The sequence below is a fragment of the Octopus bimaculoides genome, chromosome 30 (assembly GCF_046866305.1).
Source record: "Octopus bimaculoides isolate indiv1 chromosome 30, ASM4686630v1, whole genome shotgun sequence".
NCBI lineage: Eukaryota > Metazoa > Mollusca > Cephalopoda > Octopoda > Octopodidae > Octopus > Octopus bimaculoides.
This window is the reverse complement of record NC_142957.1, coordinates 3,568,096-3,585,595: the sequence shown is the minus strand read 5'-3', so window position 1 is coordinate 3,585,595 and position 17,500 is coordinate 3,568,096. Positions and strand designations below refer to the sequence as shown.

General features: G+C 37.4%; 2 protein-coding genes across 14 annotated transcripts in view; one reads left to right on the top strand and one right to left on the bottom strand.

Moving 5' to 3' along the window:
- LOC106867080 (acyl-coenzyme A amino acid N-acyltransferase 1) overlaps positions 1 to 17,500 on the bottom strand; it is a 224,087-nt gene that overhangs the window by 143,617 nt on the left and 62,970 nt on the right. The gene's annotated exons all lie outside the window — the stretch shown is intronic.
- Positions 1 to 17,500, top strand: part of LOC149130136 (uncharacterized) — a 173,129-nt gene that overhangs the window by 123,174 nt on the left and 32,455 nt on the right. For 11 of the 12 annotated variants that reach the window (XR_016239196.1, XR_016239195.1, XM_089346170.1 and 8 more), the window contains 4 exons: positions 794 to 865; positions 7,739 to 7,896; positions 13,469 to 13,560; positions 15,551 to 15,734. Coding sequence is in view for 10 of the 12 variants with exons in the window: in XM_089346170.1 (XP_089202296.1) it covers positions 794 to 865; positions 7,739 to 7,896; positions 13,469 to 13,560; positions 15,551 to 15,734 (506 nt within the window). In the remaining 2 variants the exon portion in view is untranslated. The remainder of the gene's footprint in view (positions 1 to 793; positions 866 to 7,738; positions 7,897 to 13,468; positions 13,561 to 15,550; positions 15,735 to 17,500) is intronic. The other variant, XM_089346178.1, reaches the window with a different exon arrangement.

The window sequence follows — 17,500 nt, the reverse complement described above, 5'->3', positions numbered from 1 at the left end:
GTAAACAAACCAATATTGATTATCAAGCGTTGGTGGGGACAAACACAAAGACAAACACACGCATATATATATATATATATATATATATATATATATATATATATATATATATATACATATATATACATATATATATACATATATATATATATACATATATACATATGTATATACTTATATATACATATATATATACATATATATATACATATATATATATATATATATATATATATATATATATATATATATATATATATATATATATATATATATACATATATATACAAAGGGAATCCACACACTTTACTGCAGCAAATTTACTCACAGCGCTTAGTTGACCCAAGGTTAAAGTAAATGTTATTTGTCCAAGGTGCCACACAGTTGGACTAAAGAATCCATGGATGTGAGAAGTAATTTTCTTACCACAGAACAATGCCTATATGGAGAATAATGTTCCTACCATAGATGAGAATGTTAACTAAAACCCATATTCTGAACATAAGAAAGTCTCGTTGTTATTTTGTTATTTTTATATTTTATCCTCTTCCATCTTTTGCTCTGTGGTTATCAGATTTTCTCTGAGGATAATTAAGTTAGATTGAAGGAACCTATTTTTTGTTCAAACAACTCTTCTATAAAGAAATATAAAGAGAAATAAACAATTGTAGTGTGTAATATCAGCGTTTACCCTATTAGTGTTGACTGAAACGCAATTTAGTACTGACCAGGAGAAAACAGATTTATTTAGTTTTACTTATTTTAAAGTGTGTAATATTTGGCTCTTTTTCAGATATTTGAACGGCAACCCAATAGAAAAATATGAAGATGGCGCTTTCTTATTCCTCCCCAGCATAGTTAAAATGTAAGCAAATAAGTTTCTTTGTTTATAGGAAACTGAAAATAATAAAATGAGGTCATCAAATTCTCAGTTCCTCGTTAAATGTTGTTGGTAATAAATAGCAATGTGTTGATTGAAATTTCAGTGGATCAACATGATTTCCGAGCATTGTGTTTTATCATCGAAAAGTTTATGTTCAAATATCAGAGGATTGGTTTGATCTAGTTTCCTCCATGTTTATAAATACACATAATTAACTGGATCGAGAGAGTGGTCTACATACCAACCTACATGCACACATATATATAAAGATTCCTGTGTGTGTATGCTTATGTGCTTACATAAACATACACACACACACATATATTGTTATTACTTATTATATCCTTATGACAACGGTGTTATCAGAAGGAATAATATCCACAACAATTCCATTCAGATATTTCTGATGATTGCTGTATTTGCCTTTGTATTTATACCACGAAACCATTTGGTAATTTGGTTATCTAGGGACTATAATATTCTTTCTACGATAAGCACAAGGCCTGCAATTTTGTGGCTGGGGGCTTGTCGATTACATCCATCCCAGTGCTCGGCTGGTACTTCATTAATCGACCCCGAAATGATGAAAGGCAAAATCGTCCTCGAAATTTTGAACTCATAACATGAAAACAGAACACCCTGTAACTATAGGGTCGAGTAATACGCAGTATTACTATATCGCAAGATTTTGTGATTTGCCAATCTGACAGAAACGGGATGATTCAATATGTATGATATCCCCATTCTTCTGTGTTAATATATATATATATATATATATACATATATGTTTACACACACACACACACACACATGTATATATACATTTGTGTGGGTGGAGAGGTAAAGAAAGAAAGAGAGGGAAATTTAACACAATCCTATCCCTATTAAAGCTTAACCACACTGCTTGGAATGGGGAACATTTTAAGGGAGATAAATAGTAGTAAAACTAACAACGTTTGCGCAGTATTAGAGGTTGGGAGGTATACAAACAGATCTATTTAAAAATTGTATTTATCAGAACATGATAGAATTGCATTACGATGTAGCAAAATTCCTAAAAGGTTCAGAATATTCTCTTCTGAAAATCAAGTGCCAAGGAAGAAAATATTTCCAATACCTACAATTTCAGATATATCTGCTATAATCTCCAGTTATATTTAGAATGCTTATCCAGCTAAATCTTTCATGTCAAATATAACTGGTATTTTACTCAGCAATATTTCGCAGCTTCGCAATACCTAGCGACTTTCGCCACAACACTTATGTGACAATACCGTTTGCCAGTTATTGCTAGTATGTCACTTATATCTTGGAGCTGGTAATCTATGTATTGCAGGTTAGCTACATATAGTAGATTTATCCATATCTTGTATGTCATCTCTTCAAACATATCATCTATATCTATCATAGTATGTCATCTGTCCAGTGTATCATCTATATCTTGTATATCCTCTAAGTCTAGTACGCCATTTATATATTGTATATCATCTATATATTGTATGCCATCTCTTTCTCCTCTGTCAGCTGTATGTAATCTGTTTGCCCAATACATTTTATCATATCATGTTTGCTTAATGATTCAAATTTATATCTAGAATATCATCTAAACATTCTCGAACCACATCCTACCTAATTTTATTTGATATCTGTTATTTCTAATTATCATTTTCTCATTTCTCCTCTCTAATAAATCTACTGCAGTATCTAGTACAGAGTGGTGGGAATGGCTTACATTCATAACCCCCCCCCCTCTATCTCTGTAACTGTAACTTTACTTCTTTCTACTACCATATTCATGCTTGAATTTGTATGAAGATGTCTATGATTGCATGTGAAGGTGCAATAAGAGAAGGTTAAACCTTCTCTTATTCATCTTCCCTCTCATTTCTACTCAGGCTTAAGACAATTGAGATGCTTTTGGCTTTAGCGATTACCTGATGACCTCCTTATCAGTGGATTATTCGGTTTTGGTCAATACACAGCGAATGAGACAGACCCAAAGACATACAGAAATATTAAAATGTATTGAAATGAAAATGAAATAGTTATCCTCTATCACATGGCTTATAAACTCAAGAAAAGATTATCATTATTATTGTTGTTGTTGTTGTTGTTGTTGGTCTTCTTCTTCTTCTTCTTCTTCTTCTTCTTCTTCTTCTTCTTCTTCTTCTTATTATTATTATTATTATTATTATTATCATTATTATTATTATTATTATTCATAGCACAGTAGGTAAAACGCTTCGGAGCCTTTAGTCATCTGTCAAGTCAGAGGAAGTACCTCAGACAGATAATACTTTCGTTAAGACGTGCGCTTTGGCCATGAAGGCTGCTTTTTGCAAGACATCAATCTTGCATGGGATTTCCAGTTGCTTTAAGAAGTCTTGAAGTTTCAATGGGATTGAGCCCAACGCTCCGATCTCCACTGGTATCACTTTTACATTACCCTCTCGCATTCCAAACAATCTTGCCATTTCCACTTTTATTTCGGAGTATTGGTGGTTTTTTTCAACCCCTTTACTCACAATATTGTAGTCATTTGGTATGGCTGCATCAATGATCTGACAGTATTTGTCTCTCTTATTCAATATGACAATATCCGGCCGACGGTGTTCGACAACACGATCCGTCTGAAAATCATAGTCCCAGAGTATCGTTACTTTTCCATCTTCCTGCATAACTTTACTTGGTACATGCTCGTACCAGTTCTCTGTTACTTCATATTGGTATTTATGGCATAAAAGCCAATGGAGATACGCACACACTTCATCATGGCGGTGCATGTATTCCTTTTGTGCTCGGCTCTCACATCCGCTTATCAAGTGGGTCACATTTCCACACTCTTTCCACAGTCTTCATTTCAGGGTGTCAGAAGTTGTATAGATATTATACTTCCCTGAATTGGTAGCGAGAGCCTGGTCTTCTGCAGCAATGATCAGGCTCTCAGTGGTACGCTTCAATTCACCTCGCTCCAGCCATGCCCACGATGCTGTATTAACCTTAACGTCCTGTTTATTCCTTTCAAACTGTCCATGCATTCTTATTTAAAGAAGGTATTCTTTTCTCTTCTCTTCAGCTATTTGGGTTAACCTCCTCCTCCTCCTGCTCCTCCTCCTCCTGCTCCTCCTCCTCCTGCTCCTCCTCCTCCTGCTCCTCCTCCTCCTGCTCCTCCTCCTCCTGCTCCTCCTCCTCCTGCTCCTCCTCCTCCTGCTCCTCCTGCTCCTGCTCCTCCTCCTCCTGCTCCTCCTCCTGCTCCTCCTCCTCCTGCTCCTGCTCCTCCTGCTCCTGCTCCTCCTGCTCCTCCTTCTCCTTCTCCTCCTCCTCCTCCTCCACTTCCTCCTCCTCCACTTCCTCCTCCTCCTCCACTTCCTCCTCCTCCTCCACTTCCTCCTCCTCCTCCTCCTCCTCCACTTCCTCCACTTCCTCCCCTCTCCCTCCCATCTCCCTCCCCTCTCCCTCCCCTCTCCCTCCCCTCTCCCTCCCCTCTCCCTCCCCTCTCCCTCCCCTCTCCCTCCCCTCTCCCTCCCCTCTCCCTCCCCTCTCCCTCCCCTCTCCCTCCCCTCCCCCTTCCCTTCCCTCCCCCTCCTCCCCACTCCTCCCCACCCTCCCCACTCCTCCCCCACTCCTCCTCCTCCTCCCACTTCTCCTCCTCTCACTCCTGCTCCTCATCCTCATCATCATCCTCCCCTCATCCCCATCCCGCCTTCACCCTCCTTCCCTCCCCTCCCCCTCATCATCATCATCATCATCATCATCATCATATGAAAACTCACAGCTTTCTTTTCTGGGTTGGATGGAAAGTGTCAGCTGTCCACAGCCAGCAAGGTGACACTTGTTTACTGTTTATACTTCAAGAACCCTTGCGTTCCAAGAATTCTTGCGTTCCAAGAATTCTTGCGTTCCAAGCAATGTTGATTTCTTTTAGGTGTTCTACCTTCACACTTTTACCAATCGTTTTCAGTCATATTGGTAGTTGAGTGCTAATACATCCAAATGCACCAATTACTATTGGTATCACCTCTACTCGCTTCATCGACCACGACGTTCATATTTCCTACTTCAAATAGTCATTGTTGTTTAATTATTATTATTATTATTGTTCAGTAGTTTTATTTTTATAACTTGCTTTCACTTCACTACCGAGCGCAGCTCTGTACGCCTTGGGTATATGCTGTGGTTTGCTGTGGTGCTCTTATGTTTACTGTATTGAAAGTGTTTTGCGTAGAATGTGTGCAGTACCCAGTAGTGCAATTTTCTGTATGTTATATATATTTGTAAGTCCTGGTATTTTTGTTATGTATTTGTCTGAATATTTTTTTATTATACCTAAGGCACCTACTATGATAGGAATTGTTTCTGTTTTTAGATTCCACATTCGAGTTATCTCTATTTCCAGGTCTTTGTATTTTGAAAGTTTTTCCATTTCTTTTAGAGAAACGTTGTCATCTGCTGGTATTGATACATCAATTAGAAAGCATTTTTTTTTTCATGTTCTTTGACAAATATATCTGGTCTATTTGCCTTAATTTCTCTATCTGTGTGTATTGGCATATCCCAGAGTATGGTTGCTTTCTCGTTTTCTGTGACCTTTTCTGGCGTGTGTTTATACCATCTTTTTTCTGTTGTTATTCCATAGTGTTGGCATAGCTTCCAGTGTATATAGGTCCCAGCTCTGTCGTGTCTGTGAATATATTCCTTCTTAGCCAGGACTGGGCAGCCAGAGATAATATGATTTATTGTTTCTTGTCGATCTCCACATATTCTACAGTTACTTGTAATATTTCTTTTCATTATGTGTTTTTGGTAATTTCTGGTGGGGAGGCTCTGGTCTTGTGCAGCAATTAAAAATCCTTCAGTCTCTGCTTTAAGTCCTGAGCTTCTCAGCCATTGCTGGGATTTTTCTCTGTCTATTTCTTTCGCATTTAGTTTAGCCCAGTATTTAGCATGTAGGGGCTTTTCTTGCCATCGTTTTATCATGGTCCGTTGCTGTTCTAGTTTTAGTTTGGATTTCATTTGTTTTATAGCTTTTGTTGTTTCTTCTTCTTCTTCTTCGTATTTGTTAGGTAGATTGATTTCTTGTTTGTATTTGTCAGCTTCCTTAAATACTGAAAACAGTTTTTTGTTTTGCTCGTGTTTTGTGGCTATTTGTATTAGTTTCCCTTGCTTCTGGAGTAGGTATTTTTGCAGTCCTATGGTGGTTATTTTATAATAGTTTTCTAGCTGTATAAGACCCCTGCCACCTTCTGTGCGTTGTATACATAGCCTTTCTATGTCAGATTTTGGGTGGTGCATCCTAGATCCTGTCATTATTTTTCTTGTTTTCCTGTCTATTTTACATAGTCCGTTTAGTGTCCAGTTAAGGATGTTGTAGCTGTAGCTTATAACTGGGACAGCTAAAGTGTTGATACCCATTATCTTGTTTTTAGCATTGAGCTCTGTTTTTAGTATTGATCTAACTCGTCTATAGTACTCTTTCTTTATTTTTTCTTTCATTTGTGTATGTTGTATCCTATCTAGTTCATTGACTCCTAAATACTTATATGGTTGGCTTTCGTCTAGTTCTCTTATTTCATTGGCTTTATCTAGTGTTGTATTGCTACTTTTAACTAATTTTCCTCTTTTCAGGGTTGCTTTGGCACATTTTTCTAATCCGAATTTCATATCTATTTCCTTGGTAAAGCCGTGTACTGTCTGTAGTAGTGTTTCTAGCTCTTTGTCGTTTTTAGCATATAATTTTAGGTCATCCATTTATAGAAGGTGGCTGACTGTTTTTCCATAGCATTTGTAACCGCATCCAGTTCTATTTAGCAATTCAGTTAAAGGTGTGAGTGCCAGGCAGAACAGGAGTGGAGAGAGCGTGTCTCCCTGGAATATTCGTCTTCTAATGGGGATGGCTTTCGTTTTCACAAGTCCCTCTTTTGTTTGGAGCTGTAGCACTGTCTGCCATTTGTTCATTGAGTGCTCTATGTATTTTATGATAATTGGTTCCACCTTGTTTATGGCTAGGGTTTCCAGAATCCACGTGTGGGGAACACTGTCGAAAGCCTTTTGGTAGTCCACCCAGGCCATACTGAGGCCTTTCTTCTTTCTGCGGCTGTCTTCAGTTATGGCTTTATTGATTAGTAATTGATCTTTACAGCCGTATGAGCCCTTGCAGCATCCGTTCTGCTCTTCTGGAAACAGGTTGTTATTTTCCAGGTGTTTACTCAATCTCTGCGATATTATTGCAGTAAAGGCTTTGTAGATCGTAGGGAGACAGGTTATAGGTCTATAGTTTTGTGGTTTCTCCGTTTCCGTGGATTTGGGGATTAAGATGGTTTTCCCTTTTGTGAGCCATTCAGGCATTGTCTCTGGATCTGCTATTATGTTGTTAAAGTTTTCTGCCAGCTTTTTATGCATTGCTGGCAGGTGTTTTAACCAGAAATTGGGGATCTTGTCGTGTCCAGGTGCCTTCCAGTTGCTTATACTTGCAGTGTCTGGGTGACCTCTTCAGTTGTTATAGGGGCCCAAAGTTGCTCAGGTGCTAAGTTCGTTGTTTTAATGGTCCTCTTTTGGGGTTGTTGCTTCACCGACCATATTTGTTTCCAGAATTTCTCTAGTTCTCCTGCTGTTGGTGCTGAAGTAATGTCTATTCTATTTTTACCCAGTTCTTGGTAATAATAGATAGAACCTTAATGCTTCCACTTTCTACTAGAAAGCATTTCACATTATTGATGTTATTAACAACACTTAGAAAAATGAATTTCATAACGTTTATATACCTGCTCCAATTTTATAATCTTTGTTTCTTGTCAAATCACATAGGAATTTCTATGTTGATCTGAAACGCATTCAGAGTTCTCTTTATTGTTACAGCTATCTCCGACATAATAACCGTATGCGGTGTGGATGTCACTTGCCAGCCTTCGTAAATCATGTTAAAAAAGTCTATAACAGAACTGTGAAAGTCTATGGCACGTGTCTGGAAAGTTCAGAGGAACAAATACCTATACTGAATTATAAGCAATGTCAAAGTTAGTAAAATTCTCATTTCTTCTTTTCTTTTATAATTAACACTAAAAAAATCCGGGTAATTTTCTGAAGCTTACAATATAATGTCTTATGAAACGGAAATTATAGATAAAGATATGAGAAATAAACCTTTTAGCATTCGCACGCTTTACATTCACATCTCTCTAATAAACTTATACATTCAACTGTATCACACACACCATCAACGGCACACACACACGTGCACACACACGTGCACACACACACAAACATACATATGCAAGTATTCACAACAGCGTACACATGGATGAATGTACACTTCCATGTACACACACATATGGTCACAGACATACTCTCTAACCCTCTCTCTCACGTACATTCTCACTCAGAACTACATAAGCATAGAACAAAAACAAATGAGTCATTGAAGCGGTCACGAATGATAGCAAAAAGCCGCTAACAACCATAACTGGTTGATAGGTTTACCAAACGGATAATCAAACATTCATTTAGTTAATTCGTTACCAAAGTGACGAATAATAAAGTGAACTAGAACCAGTACGTGTGTATATTATTGGCTTAATGACCCTCCCGAGAAACAAAAAAATGTTCCAGCATTCGATCCTCAGAAGAGGAAAACTTAGTAACAAAGCCAAACACACAATCTTCAGTTTGGTTTTCGTGCCCATCATCACCTATGGTCATGAATGTTAGCTAACGACGGAAAGAGTCTGATCGCAAATAGAAGCGGCCGAAAAGGGACTCCTCCAAAAAAACTGGAGTAGCTTTACTCGACACAGTGTGTACCTTGGGGTTGACGGAGTCTCTACAGATCGAGTCGGTACTTTTCCTTATAGTGCCACTACATTTCCGGTAATGCTGACATGCGATTATGATGTCACATGAGAAAATCGCAAGATCGATTCTTTAAAATGATGCAAAACAGCAGGGAATGAAGGGGTAGACCAAAAAGAGATGGCTAGAAAATATCCATAGCCTCCTTTGGTCATGCTTGAGCATTCAATCAGTAAGTGTACTGGCAGTTGCTTCTGATAGGACCCTATGCAGGAGGTACCTGAGGCACCAGATGTCCTCATGACCCTCGCAGGAGTAATGAGCGTTGAAGATGGTAGAATAATGGATATATACAGAGTGTCGGTATTAAATATAACGATTTTATGTCCCATTATATTAAGGAAAAATTAGTGCATTGGTAAACAGTCAAAGGTATTGGAGAGTATAAATATAAAGTTGTAGTTGAGAAAAAGCTGATATGGTGGACTGGAAGCCATCTAAATATTCTTTTCTACTCTAGGCACAAGGCCCGAAATTTTGGGGGAGGGGGCCAGTCGATTAGATCGACACAAGTACGCAACTGGTATCCCGAAAGGATGAAAGGCAAAGTCGACATCGTCGGAATTTGAACTCAGAATGTAAAGACAGATGAAATACTGCTAGGCATTGCGTCCGGCGTGCTAACGTTTCTGCCAGCTTTCTGCATTGAAAGCCATCTAAATATTGGAAAAGAGTTACCTGTATTCATGATAATTCATGACGGTTACCAAAATTCAGACGCCATCACTGCTGTTCAATGCTCTGTGAACACTGTAAAGGCAGCAAGATGTGACATGGACAGTCGCAGCAGAATCTATTGGATAAAACTCGAATTCGAGAGAAAAGCTGCTTCAGAAGATCAAATACCAAGACAAGATAAAAACGGCAAAATGCAGGCGAAACATTCAGTAATGTAAAATGTCTGAACATGATGGCACACTTCATGAAGGTCAAATAATGTAGACGGTACAATCAAAAGGTTGGTACACATGTGTTAAGTGAGAGACAGAAAATGGCTGAAGAAGGAAGGAGAGAAGAGCAAAAGTGGTTTTATTCGAAGAGTGAGCACGAATGGAAAGAGAGAGAAGAAGGTTGCGGTATGTGTGCGTATATGGGAGGTAAACTGTTGCAGTTAGTAGCAGCCAAGCAGTAGTGACTGGAAAAGGGAGGAGGAGGAGAGAGAAGTGAGTGATTTAGAGATACAAAGCAAAACAGTGGGTGCCAGAGTGAATGTGTGAGGGCACTTGTGAGTATGGATATGTGTGTGTGTGTGTGTTTGAAGAGTAAGTGTGCGTGAATATATATGAGTCTATGTACCAGTGTGTATGCATTTGTATGTGTGTGTCAAAGATAGAATATCCAATGGAACAAAGTTGTGTGTATGTGTGTGTGAGTGTGTAATAAAGTGTGAAGAGAGTAACTGTGCTACCGAAGTGAGATATGTAGGTAGAAACTGTGGCCTAGCGTGTGAAGTTTGCATAAAGTGTAAATGTTGGCGTAGGGACAATTAATGTGGGGATGTGGGTTGGTAAGAGTGATGCTACGGAGGAGAGAGGAAGAAAACGAAGTAGAGAGGAAGAAAACGAAGTAGAGAGGTAAAGTATATTTTTAGCGCTTAGCCAGGAAGACGGTCAATGCTCAGGGTCATTCACAAGGCTGCTGTGATTGGTTGGAGGAAAGTAGGAAGATTTCCTGAAATCAAAGACATGCCTTCATTGTTTACAACAGAGAAGACTCCGGCATAAACAACGAAGGTTCCAAATGACAGTCTTAAAATGGGGTTCGATTAAGCACATCACTCAAGAAAATATACGTGTCAGTATTTATATGTATGTAAATACGGACACACATTCATTCAAACATTTACACATACGGACATACATATATACATACATACATACACACATACATACATACACACATACATACACATGGATGCTAGAAGTCCTTCAATTTGCTAAATTTCTAGTGAGCATAATCAAAGCCATAGCTGACCTGATTTCATTCTGGGCCACCATCATGAAATTAAACACAAAGAGTGACTATTATCACTGACAGAATACAATATCGCAAAGGCATATTCCAAGGGGACAAACTCGTTGTGATGTTGCTTATACTTTCTGTAAACCCCATGTCATTCATGTTATGGATATCTCGTTGGTTCACAAGGAAACGGAAATACCAAAATTGAACACTGTTTCTTTGTGGATAACTTAAAATGTTATGCAAAGAATATGGATGAGATGAAAAAGAGCCCCGACCAAGTTACAACATTCTCAAAAAATTTAGGTTTGGAGATTGTTCAGGATAAATGTTATATGGTTGTGAAAAGGGGTAAAACTGTAAACCAGACTAGCAACATCGCCATCAATGACTTGACTGTTTCTCCTATATCTGAAGAGGAATGTTACAGATATCTAGGGGTGCATGAAAATATATCTCACAACAGCACCTGTAACAAAACAAGTGTTACATTGTGTTACAGATGCCATAAAGTTACAGGTGTCATTACAGTATAAACAAAGAAAATTACAGCTCAATAAATAAAATTTGGACTCCAGAAATCTATGCATTCAATAAAACATTGGCCCACAACGTGTTTTCTGAGCAAGTACTCATACTAACATTTGGGCTGTCTTATTGGACGCTTGATGAGATCCGAGCGGTTTATGTGAAAACCCAGAAAATACTGACAAGTACACATAATTTCCACGTAAGCAGTGATGTATACTGCCTCTACCTAAAACCAAAACAAGGCGGCTTAACATCGATGAAAAATGCCTTTGAATGTCGTATCATATCCTTCCAGTAACGTCTTATAAGCACAATTGTCGAAGTGCCTCCCTTGACCAAGTTTGCATACATAAGGCTGATAAAATAATAGGACTTAAAAGGCAGCTCCTTGAGCAACATTCCTTATCTGATAACATAGAATACATGTTCAAAGAAGTCGCACGACTCTACCGCAACGTATCATTAGATGAAAGGTTGAGTATCTATGAAGAGAAGACTATGCATGGATATGTTGGTAGAAAGTTCCGAGATGATAGTAACATTGATGTTGTTGAAATTCCATTGAAGGAGCCGTAGATGTAGAAGATAACAGTGAATAATGACATACATACATAATACTTACATACAAACATACATACATACATACATAACCGTGTGTATATTGGAAAAAGGACCATATTAGTGATCATATTTTTTATTTACATTATTTACATTATCTACATTTGACGGATATTCGTCCTCATCTTGTTTGTTGTTAACACAACGTTTCGGCTGATATACCCTCCAGCCTTCGTCAGGTGTCTTGGGGAAATTTCGAACCTGGGTTCTCATTCCTATCGATGTTACTATTATTATTATTATTATATTATTATTATTATTATTATTATTAATCAGGTCGCTGCCGTGAATCGAACTCGGAACCTTGGGGTTAGTAGCCCGCGCTCTTAACCACTATGCCATATGGGGTGAATTTTAAGGCTTATAAATCTATTATTTTTCTATCCTTCCTCAATACCGGTTCCCATATGCTATTCATATCTGCACTCGGTCTGCTTAGGAGGTTGTTGTGTCCTAGCATATGTGCTGCTTCTTTTAGTTTTCGTATTTTCCAGTGTTGTTCCCTGTCTATTATTTTAACTTCATCCCACAGGGGGAGGTGGTTTCCATTTTTCCAAACATGATCAGCTATTCCCGATTTATCGATATCTCCTCGTGTCACAGCTTTGCGATGTTCTTCTACCCTTATTTTGAGGGTATAACCTACCACAGCTGCATGGGATGGAGTACACGCAGTTTTTGGTCATATTCTCTTCTGTTGGTGGTTTTACCCGAAGGAGATATTTGCGAAGTGTTGTATTGCTCTTGAATACTGCCCTGATGTCATATGGGCCGCATATCTTTTGTATCTTTTCGGAGAGGCCTTTCACATAGGGTAGACAGACTGTAGACAGTTTATTGGTTTCATCCTCTCTTTTCTTCATAATTGGAGTAGATAGTATGTTCTTGGGGTAGTTGTTTCTTAATAGATTGTTACTGAGCTTGATCATTTCCTCGGCAGCGACCTGATTAATAATAATAATAATAATAATATAATAATAATAATAATAATAGTAACATCGATAGGAATGAGAACCCAGGTTCGAAATTTCCCCAAGACACCTGACGAAGGCTGGAGGGTATATCAGCCGAAACGTTGTGTTAACAACAAACAAGATGAGGACGAATATCCGTCAAATGTAGATAATGTAAATAATGTAAATAATTCCTCATCTCTTAAATATAGAACTGTATTGTATTTTTTATTGTTTATCCAAATATTGTTTTGCTCAGTTCACATATTATGGCCCTTTTCACATTCTATATGACATTGCAACATAAATTAAATGAAATTCTCAGGTTTTATAAGGGAGTTCCTACTGCAACAATGCTTGTCACTTCCGAATTTCATCCCTTTATTTGAATTGTTCAACGATTTTCACATATTTGTTACATCAGAATACTAAAAGGACAACAGGTAGCGTTAATGCTTCTCTCAGTTGAATTTGTGACAATTGAAGCATTTTCAAATTAACATAAAAATAGTTTTATAGTCTTTGTTAATAATTTGGTTTATATGTCTAACATGTATTGATTCCAATACTAACACGTACTTATTTTATTTTTACACCAGAAAGAAAATATTTCTTGTTATTGCTATGCATTGCATTATTTGATTTATAAATACAAATATTTACTTGTATTCTGTAGATTACTCGTTATTTCAAAGGCATTTACAGTGTCAAACATGTTCAGGAATGATGTGCAATGATTCAGAAGTGGAAAGCTGTCCAGGAGCAGAGGTAAACTGGAATATTACTTTCTTCCTTTCCGTTAAAATATATCCACAGCCGTCACTCGAAAGCCATTAAGACCACATTGTACTATGCTTTCGCTAGTTTTTTTTATGTGCCTGCGTAGACATACAGACCCTATCGGTCTTCTTATTTACGACTCAATGGGACAACAAGGATGTGACGATTGAAGAGGGGAATAGATGAACATCACTAGGCTGGGACACATTTCATTTGATTGGACTGGAACAAAGTGAAATGAAGTGCCTTGTTCAGGGACACAGCGTTCTACTCTGTCCAGGAATCCCCATTCAAGAAACGAAAACACGAACTTAGAGTGACCTTTCTCCGATAAACATGGCTGTCATTAGAGTTGGATGTATAAATGATTGTGGCCAGGAGTCATCTTGGAATCAAAGTTCTTTGCAGAATGACCTCGAGTCACTAGTCTTAGAGGGGGTAACTGGAAGTCGGTCGTTGCTCTACCAGCTCGCAGAGATTACAGGGAGCTGATTAATGAATAAGTTAAGAAGCAAATGACAGTTTTCCTTCGTATGGTGGCCATAGTAAAAGAGGTTGTTTGATAGACAAGGTTATGAAATGTTCGAAACGGATTAAATCTCCCCTCACATATAGTAGTATAATAAGCTCTCGAGAACATAACGGATGGGGTTAATATTATTTCAACTGGAAAAGGTGAAAGCTATGCGATTAAACGTAGCTAAAACGCAAATTAAAATTGTCAGGCATATCTCTGAATACGCAGTTGTACATTGGTGAAAGAAACACAGGAGAAACAAAGACACCGGTAATAACATAGATCAATGCTTCACATCATCTGATATACGAGAATATAGGAGAATAGAGCGTGACATAAGAGCATGGCTGCATTCTGTTGTCTGTTTTATTGTCTGTCCTGCTTTCAGATCTTTCTGTTTTCTTGAAGCTGACTTAGCTTATTTAAAGATTCATTCATTTGCAATCACTGACTCCATTGCCTTTTTTTAAGACGCCAGTCTACCGACACTATCATTGGTTATTTTTTCATGACATCCTCACTCAGTTTGAGAAATCCAATTTTCTATCTAAAAATTTTTCGAGATTGAAAGAAACGAGTTTCAATTTCAAATTAAGGCAACACATATCTTATTTCTAACTTCAATGTCTACATTTTCATTGCTTTTATTGTTGTTAGGTGTTTGCGATTATTAATTGCGTTTTCGTGATGGATTCCTTTCTTTAAATATTCTTCTCCACTTCTGATATTTTTCGTTTTCAGAATGTCCCTTATTAAGTTAACAAGTTTGTTGGAGGTCCGATGAAACAGTTAAATCTTGGTTATTTTTTCTCCAAATTTTATACTAGTATATCGTATTTTCATATACAATATACCTGCAAAATAAAACGAAGTTTCTCTTGTGTTCATTTTATATATTTTCTGTTTTATTTGCTTGGACTGAGGAGTTCAATCTGAAAATTTTATTTCATCATCATCTTTGGGTAGGGACGTATTAGTTTCTGTTGTTGGTGAGTTTTGCACGCGTGATTTTTCGTAAATTTTATATGAAAAATTCCTCTTGTGCATTCCTCCAGTAAGAAGAAATTTTAGCGAATTTATAATCTTATTGGGATAATTTGACCTATGTTAAGTTTGGCGACGGGTAACAGTGCGATGCAGTTTTGATATAGACCGTGATCCGATGGCCATATCTACATTTGATCAGAGAACTTTGGACACTAAACATTTAAAATATTATTTTTGAATGCTAAATAGCATTAAATTTTTCAGAAGTTTACCTCTGCTGTTAACTTTCAACAATTCGGCAAGTCGTTTTCGGTTTCATTTATTGGTTTTGGATATTTTACAGCAAGGATTAAATCTTCTTGCATGGTAAACATCCCCAGTGATGTTGTTTCTGTTGTTGTTGTTGTAATTATCAGTAATCGTACTAATAAATATTTTGGTTGCAGTGTATAATTTTCATATCTATTATTACAGCCAGTATGCCGATTCGCATTATCAATGGACGGTGTTAAACTGAAGACTGAAAAGTCCTGCAGCACATACAGAAAATGTGTTGAAGCTATGAGAAACAATGCCCTTACATGCAATAAATGGACCAAAAGCAGGTTTTGTGTTGGTTGTTGCGTCGGACACTTATGTAACAAGAATGATTTCATTGGTAAGTGTTATTCATTGTCTAATATAACACCACCAGGTTTATTACAAATTGATAGTCAATAAGAACATTGTATAATAGTTAATATATGGGAAATATTTTGATGTGTGTATACGTGTATGCATGTGTGTATATATATGTGTGTGTGTGTGTATGTACATGCGGGCGTGCACACACACACACACACACACACACACATATATATATATACATATATATATATGAAAAAAGAATTCGTACTAGAAGGGTGATATGTCCTCTTGGAATATAGCTTCTGTGTCTTCAACTCCTATAATTCTTTGGCATGAAAGTATAGAAAGACTTAAAGGATTTCAAGCTCTTATAAATGGACTTGATATAAACATTCAATTTACGATGGAATATAGCCATCAACAACTTCCATTCCTCGACATCCAAAATCAAAATAGAAACAGATATATATTATAAGCCCACAGACGTGAAGCAATATTTGCTGTTTATCTCATGCCACCCCAGACACACTAGAATGAATATCCCCTTCGACCTAGCAAAAAGGATGTGTTCTATAGTCTCTAATACAAGCACCAGGGACACTATTTGATATAGGTTTTCAATGTGTCCTACAACTCAACATCCCCGAACTCAGACATCCTAAATTAAAGAAGAATTTACAGCCAAAGCCCTATCATACATCTCTACGCATAATCCCCCTAACAATGAAGCTTTCGACATAATCCTCGATAACATTTACCAACTAAAAATGGATCACAGAATGAATTTTATCCTCCAAACGCAAACCATCATGAAGAGCAAAAGACAACCAAAATCTATGAAATGTCTCCTAATACAAGCTCAAGTACATTCGACACCACACTGAAGCCGTCAATAAAAAGTGCAGGAGACCTAACTGTTGTATATGCGTCAAACTAATTGAGGGAGAGGAGTTCTCTTTTAAATAGATTCAACGATTTACAGTGAAAAACAACTTCACATTTACTTCGGAAAACCTAATATATGCATTAACGTGCTCATGGTGTCGAGAACAATACATAGGCCAAACCAAAAATTGTCTACACCAGAGATCCCAGATTAAAATTAGGGAATACATTCAGTGAACACATTGACATTTGCACCACTAATGAACAACCCAACTCAGAGTTTTTCCCTCTATAAATTCAGGGACGATGCAACCCGTAGTCAGCTCATTAGCAAAGAGTCATATTGTATCGCAAAATATAAACGTCTTTTGAATGCGTCCACCCCAAATGACACTACTACAAACGCCTTAGAATAATACCTACACAAACAGTAAAAACGATATATTAAGAACCGTCATTGCCTGTGGATTTATTCGGAAGAATTCTAATCACTATTCTAAACACAACAGGTCACTTTTAGGTCACTTGATAATTTAAGAGGATTCCACCAACAAACTACTACTGTCATACCACGCACGTATTCTTCTTCTTCTTCTTCTTCTTCTTCTTCTTCTTCTTCTTCTTCTTCTTCTTCTTCTTCTTCTTCTTTTTCTTCTTCTTCTTCTTCTTCTTCTTCTTCTTCTTCTTTGTTTCTTCTTCTTCTTCTTCTTCTTCTTCTTCTTCTTCTTCTTCTTCTTCTTCTTCTTTGTTCCTTCTTCTTTGTTTCTTCTTCTTCTTCTTCTTCTTCTTCTTCTTCTCCTTCTTCTTCTTCTTCTTCTTCTTCTTCTTCTTCTTCTTCTTCTTCTTCTTTGCCGTCTCCTTCTTCAGCTACTGGTTAAACAATCAAAACCAAGAACCCTCATCCCTCATATC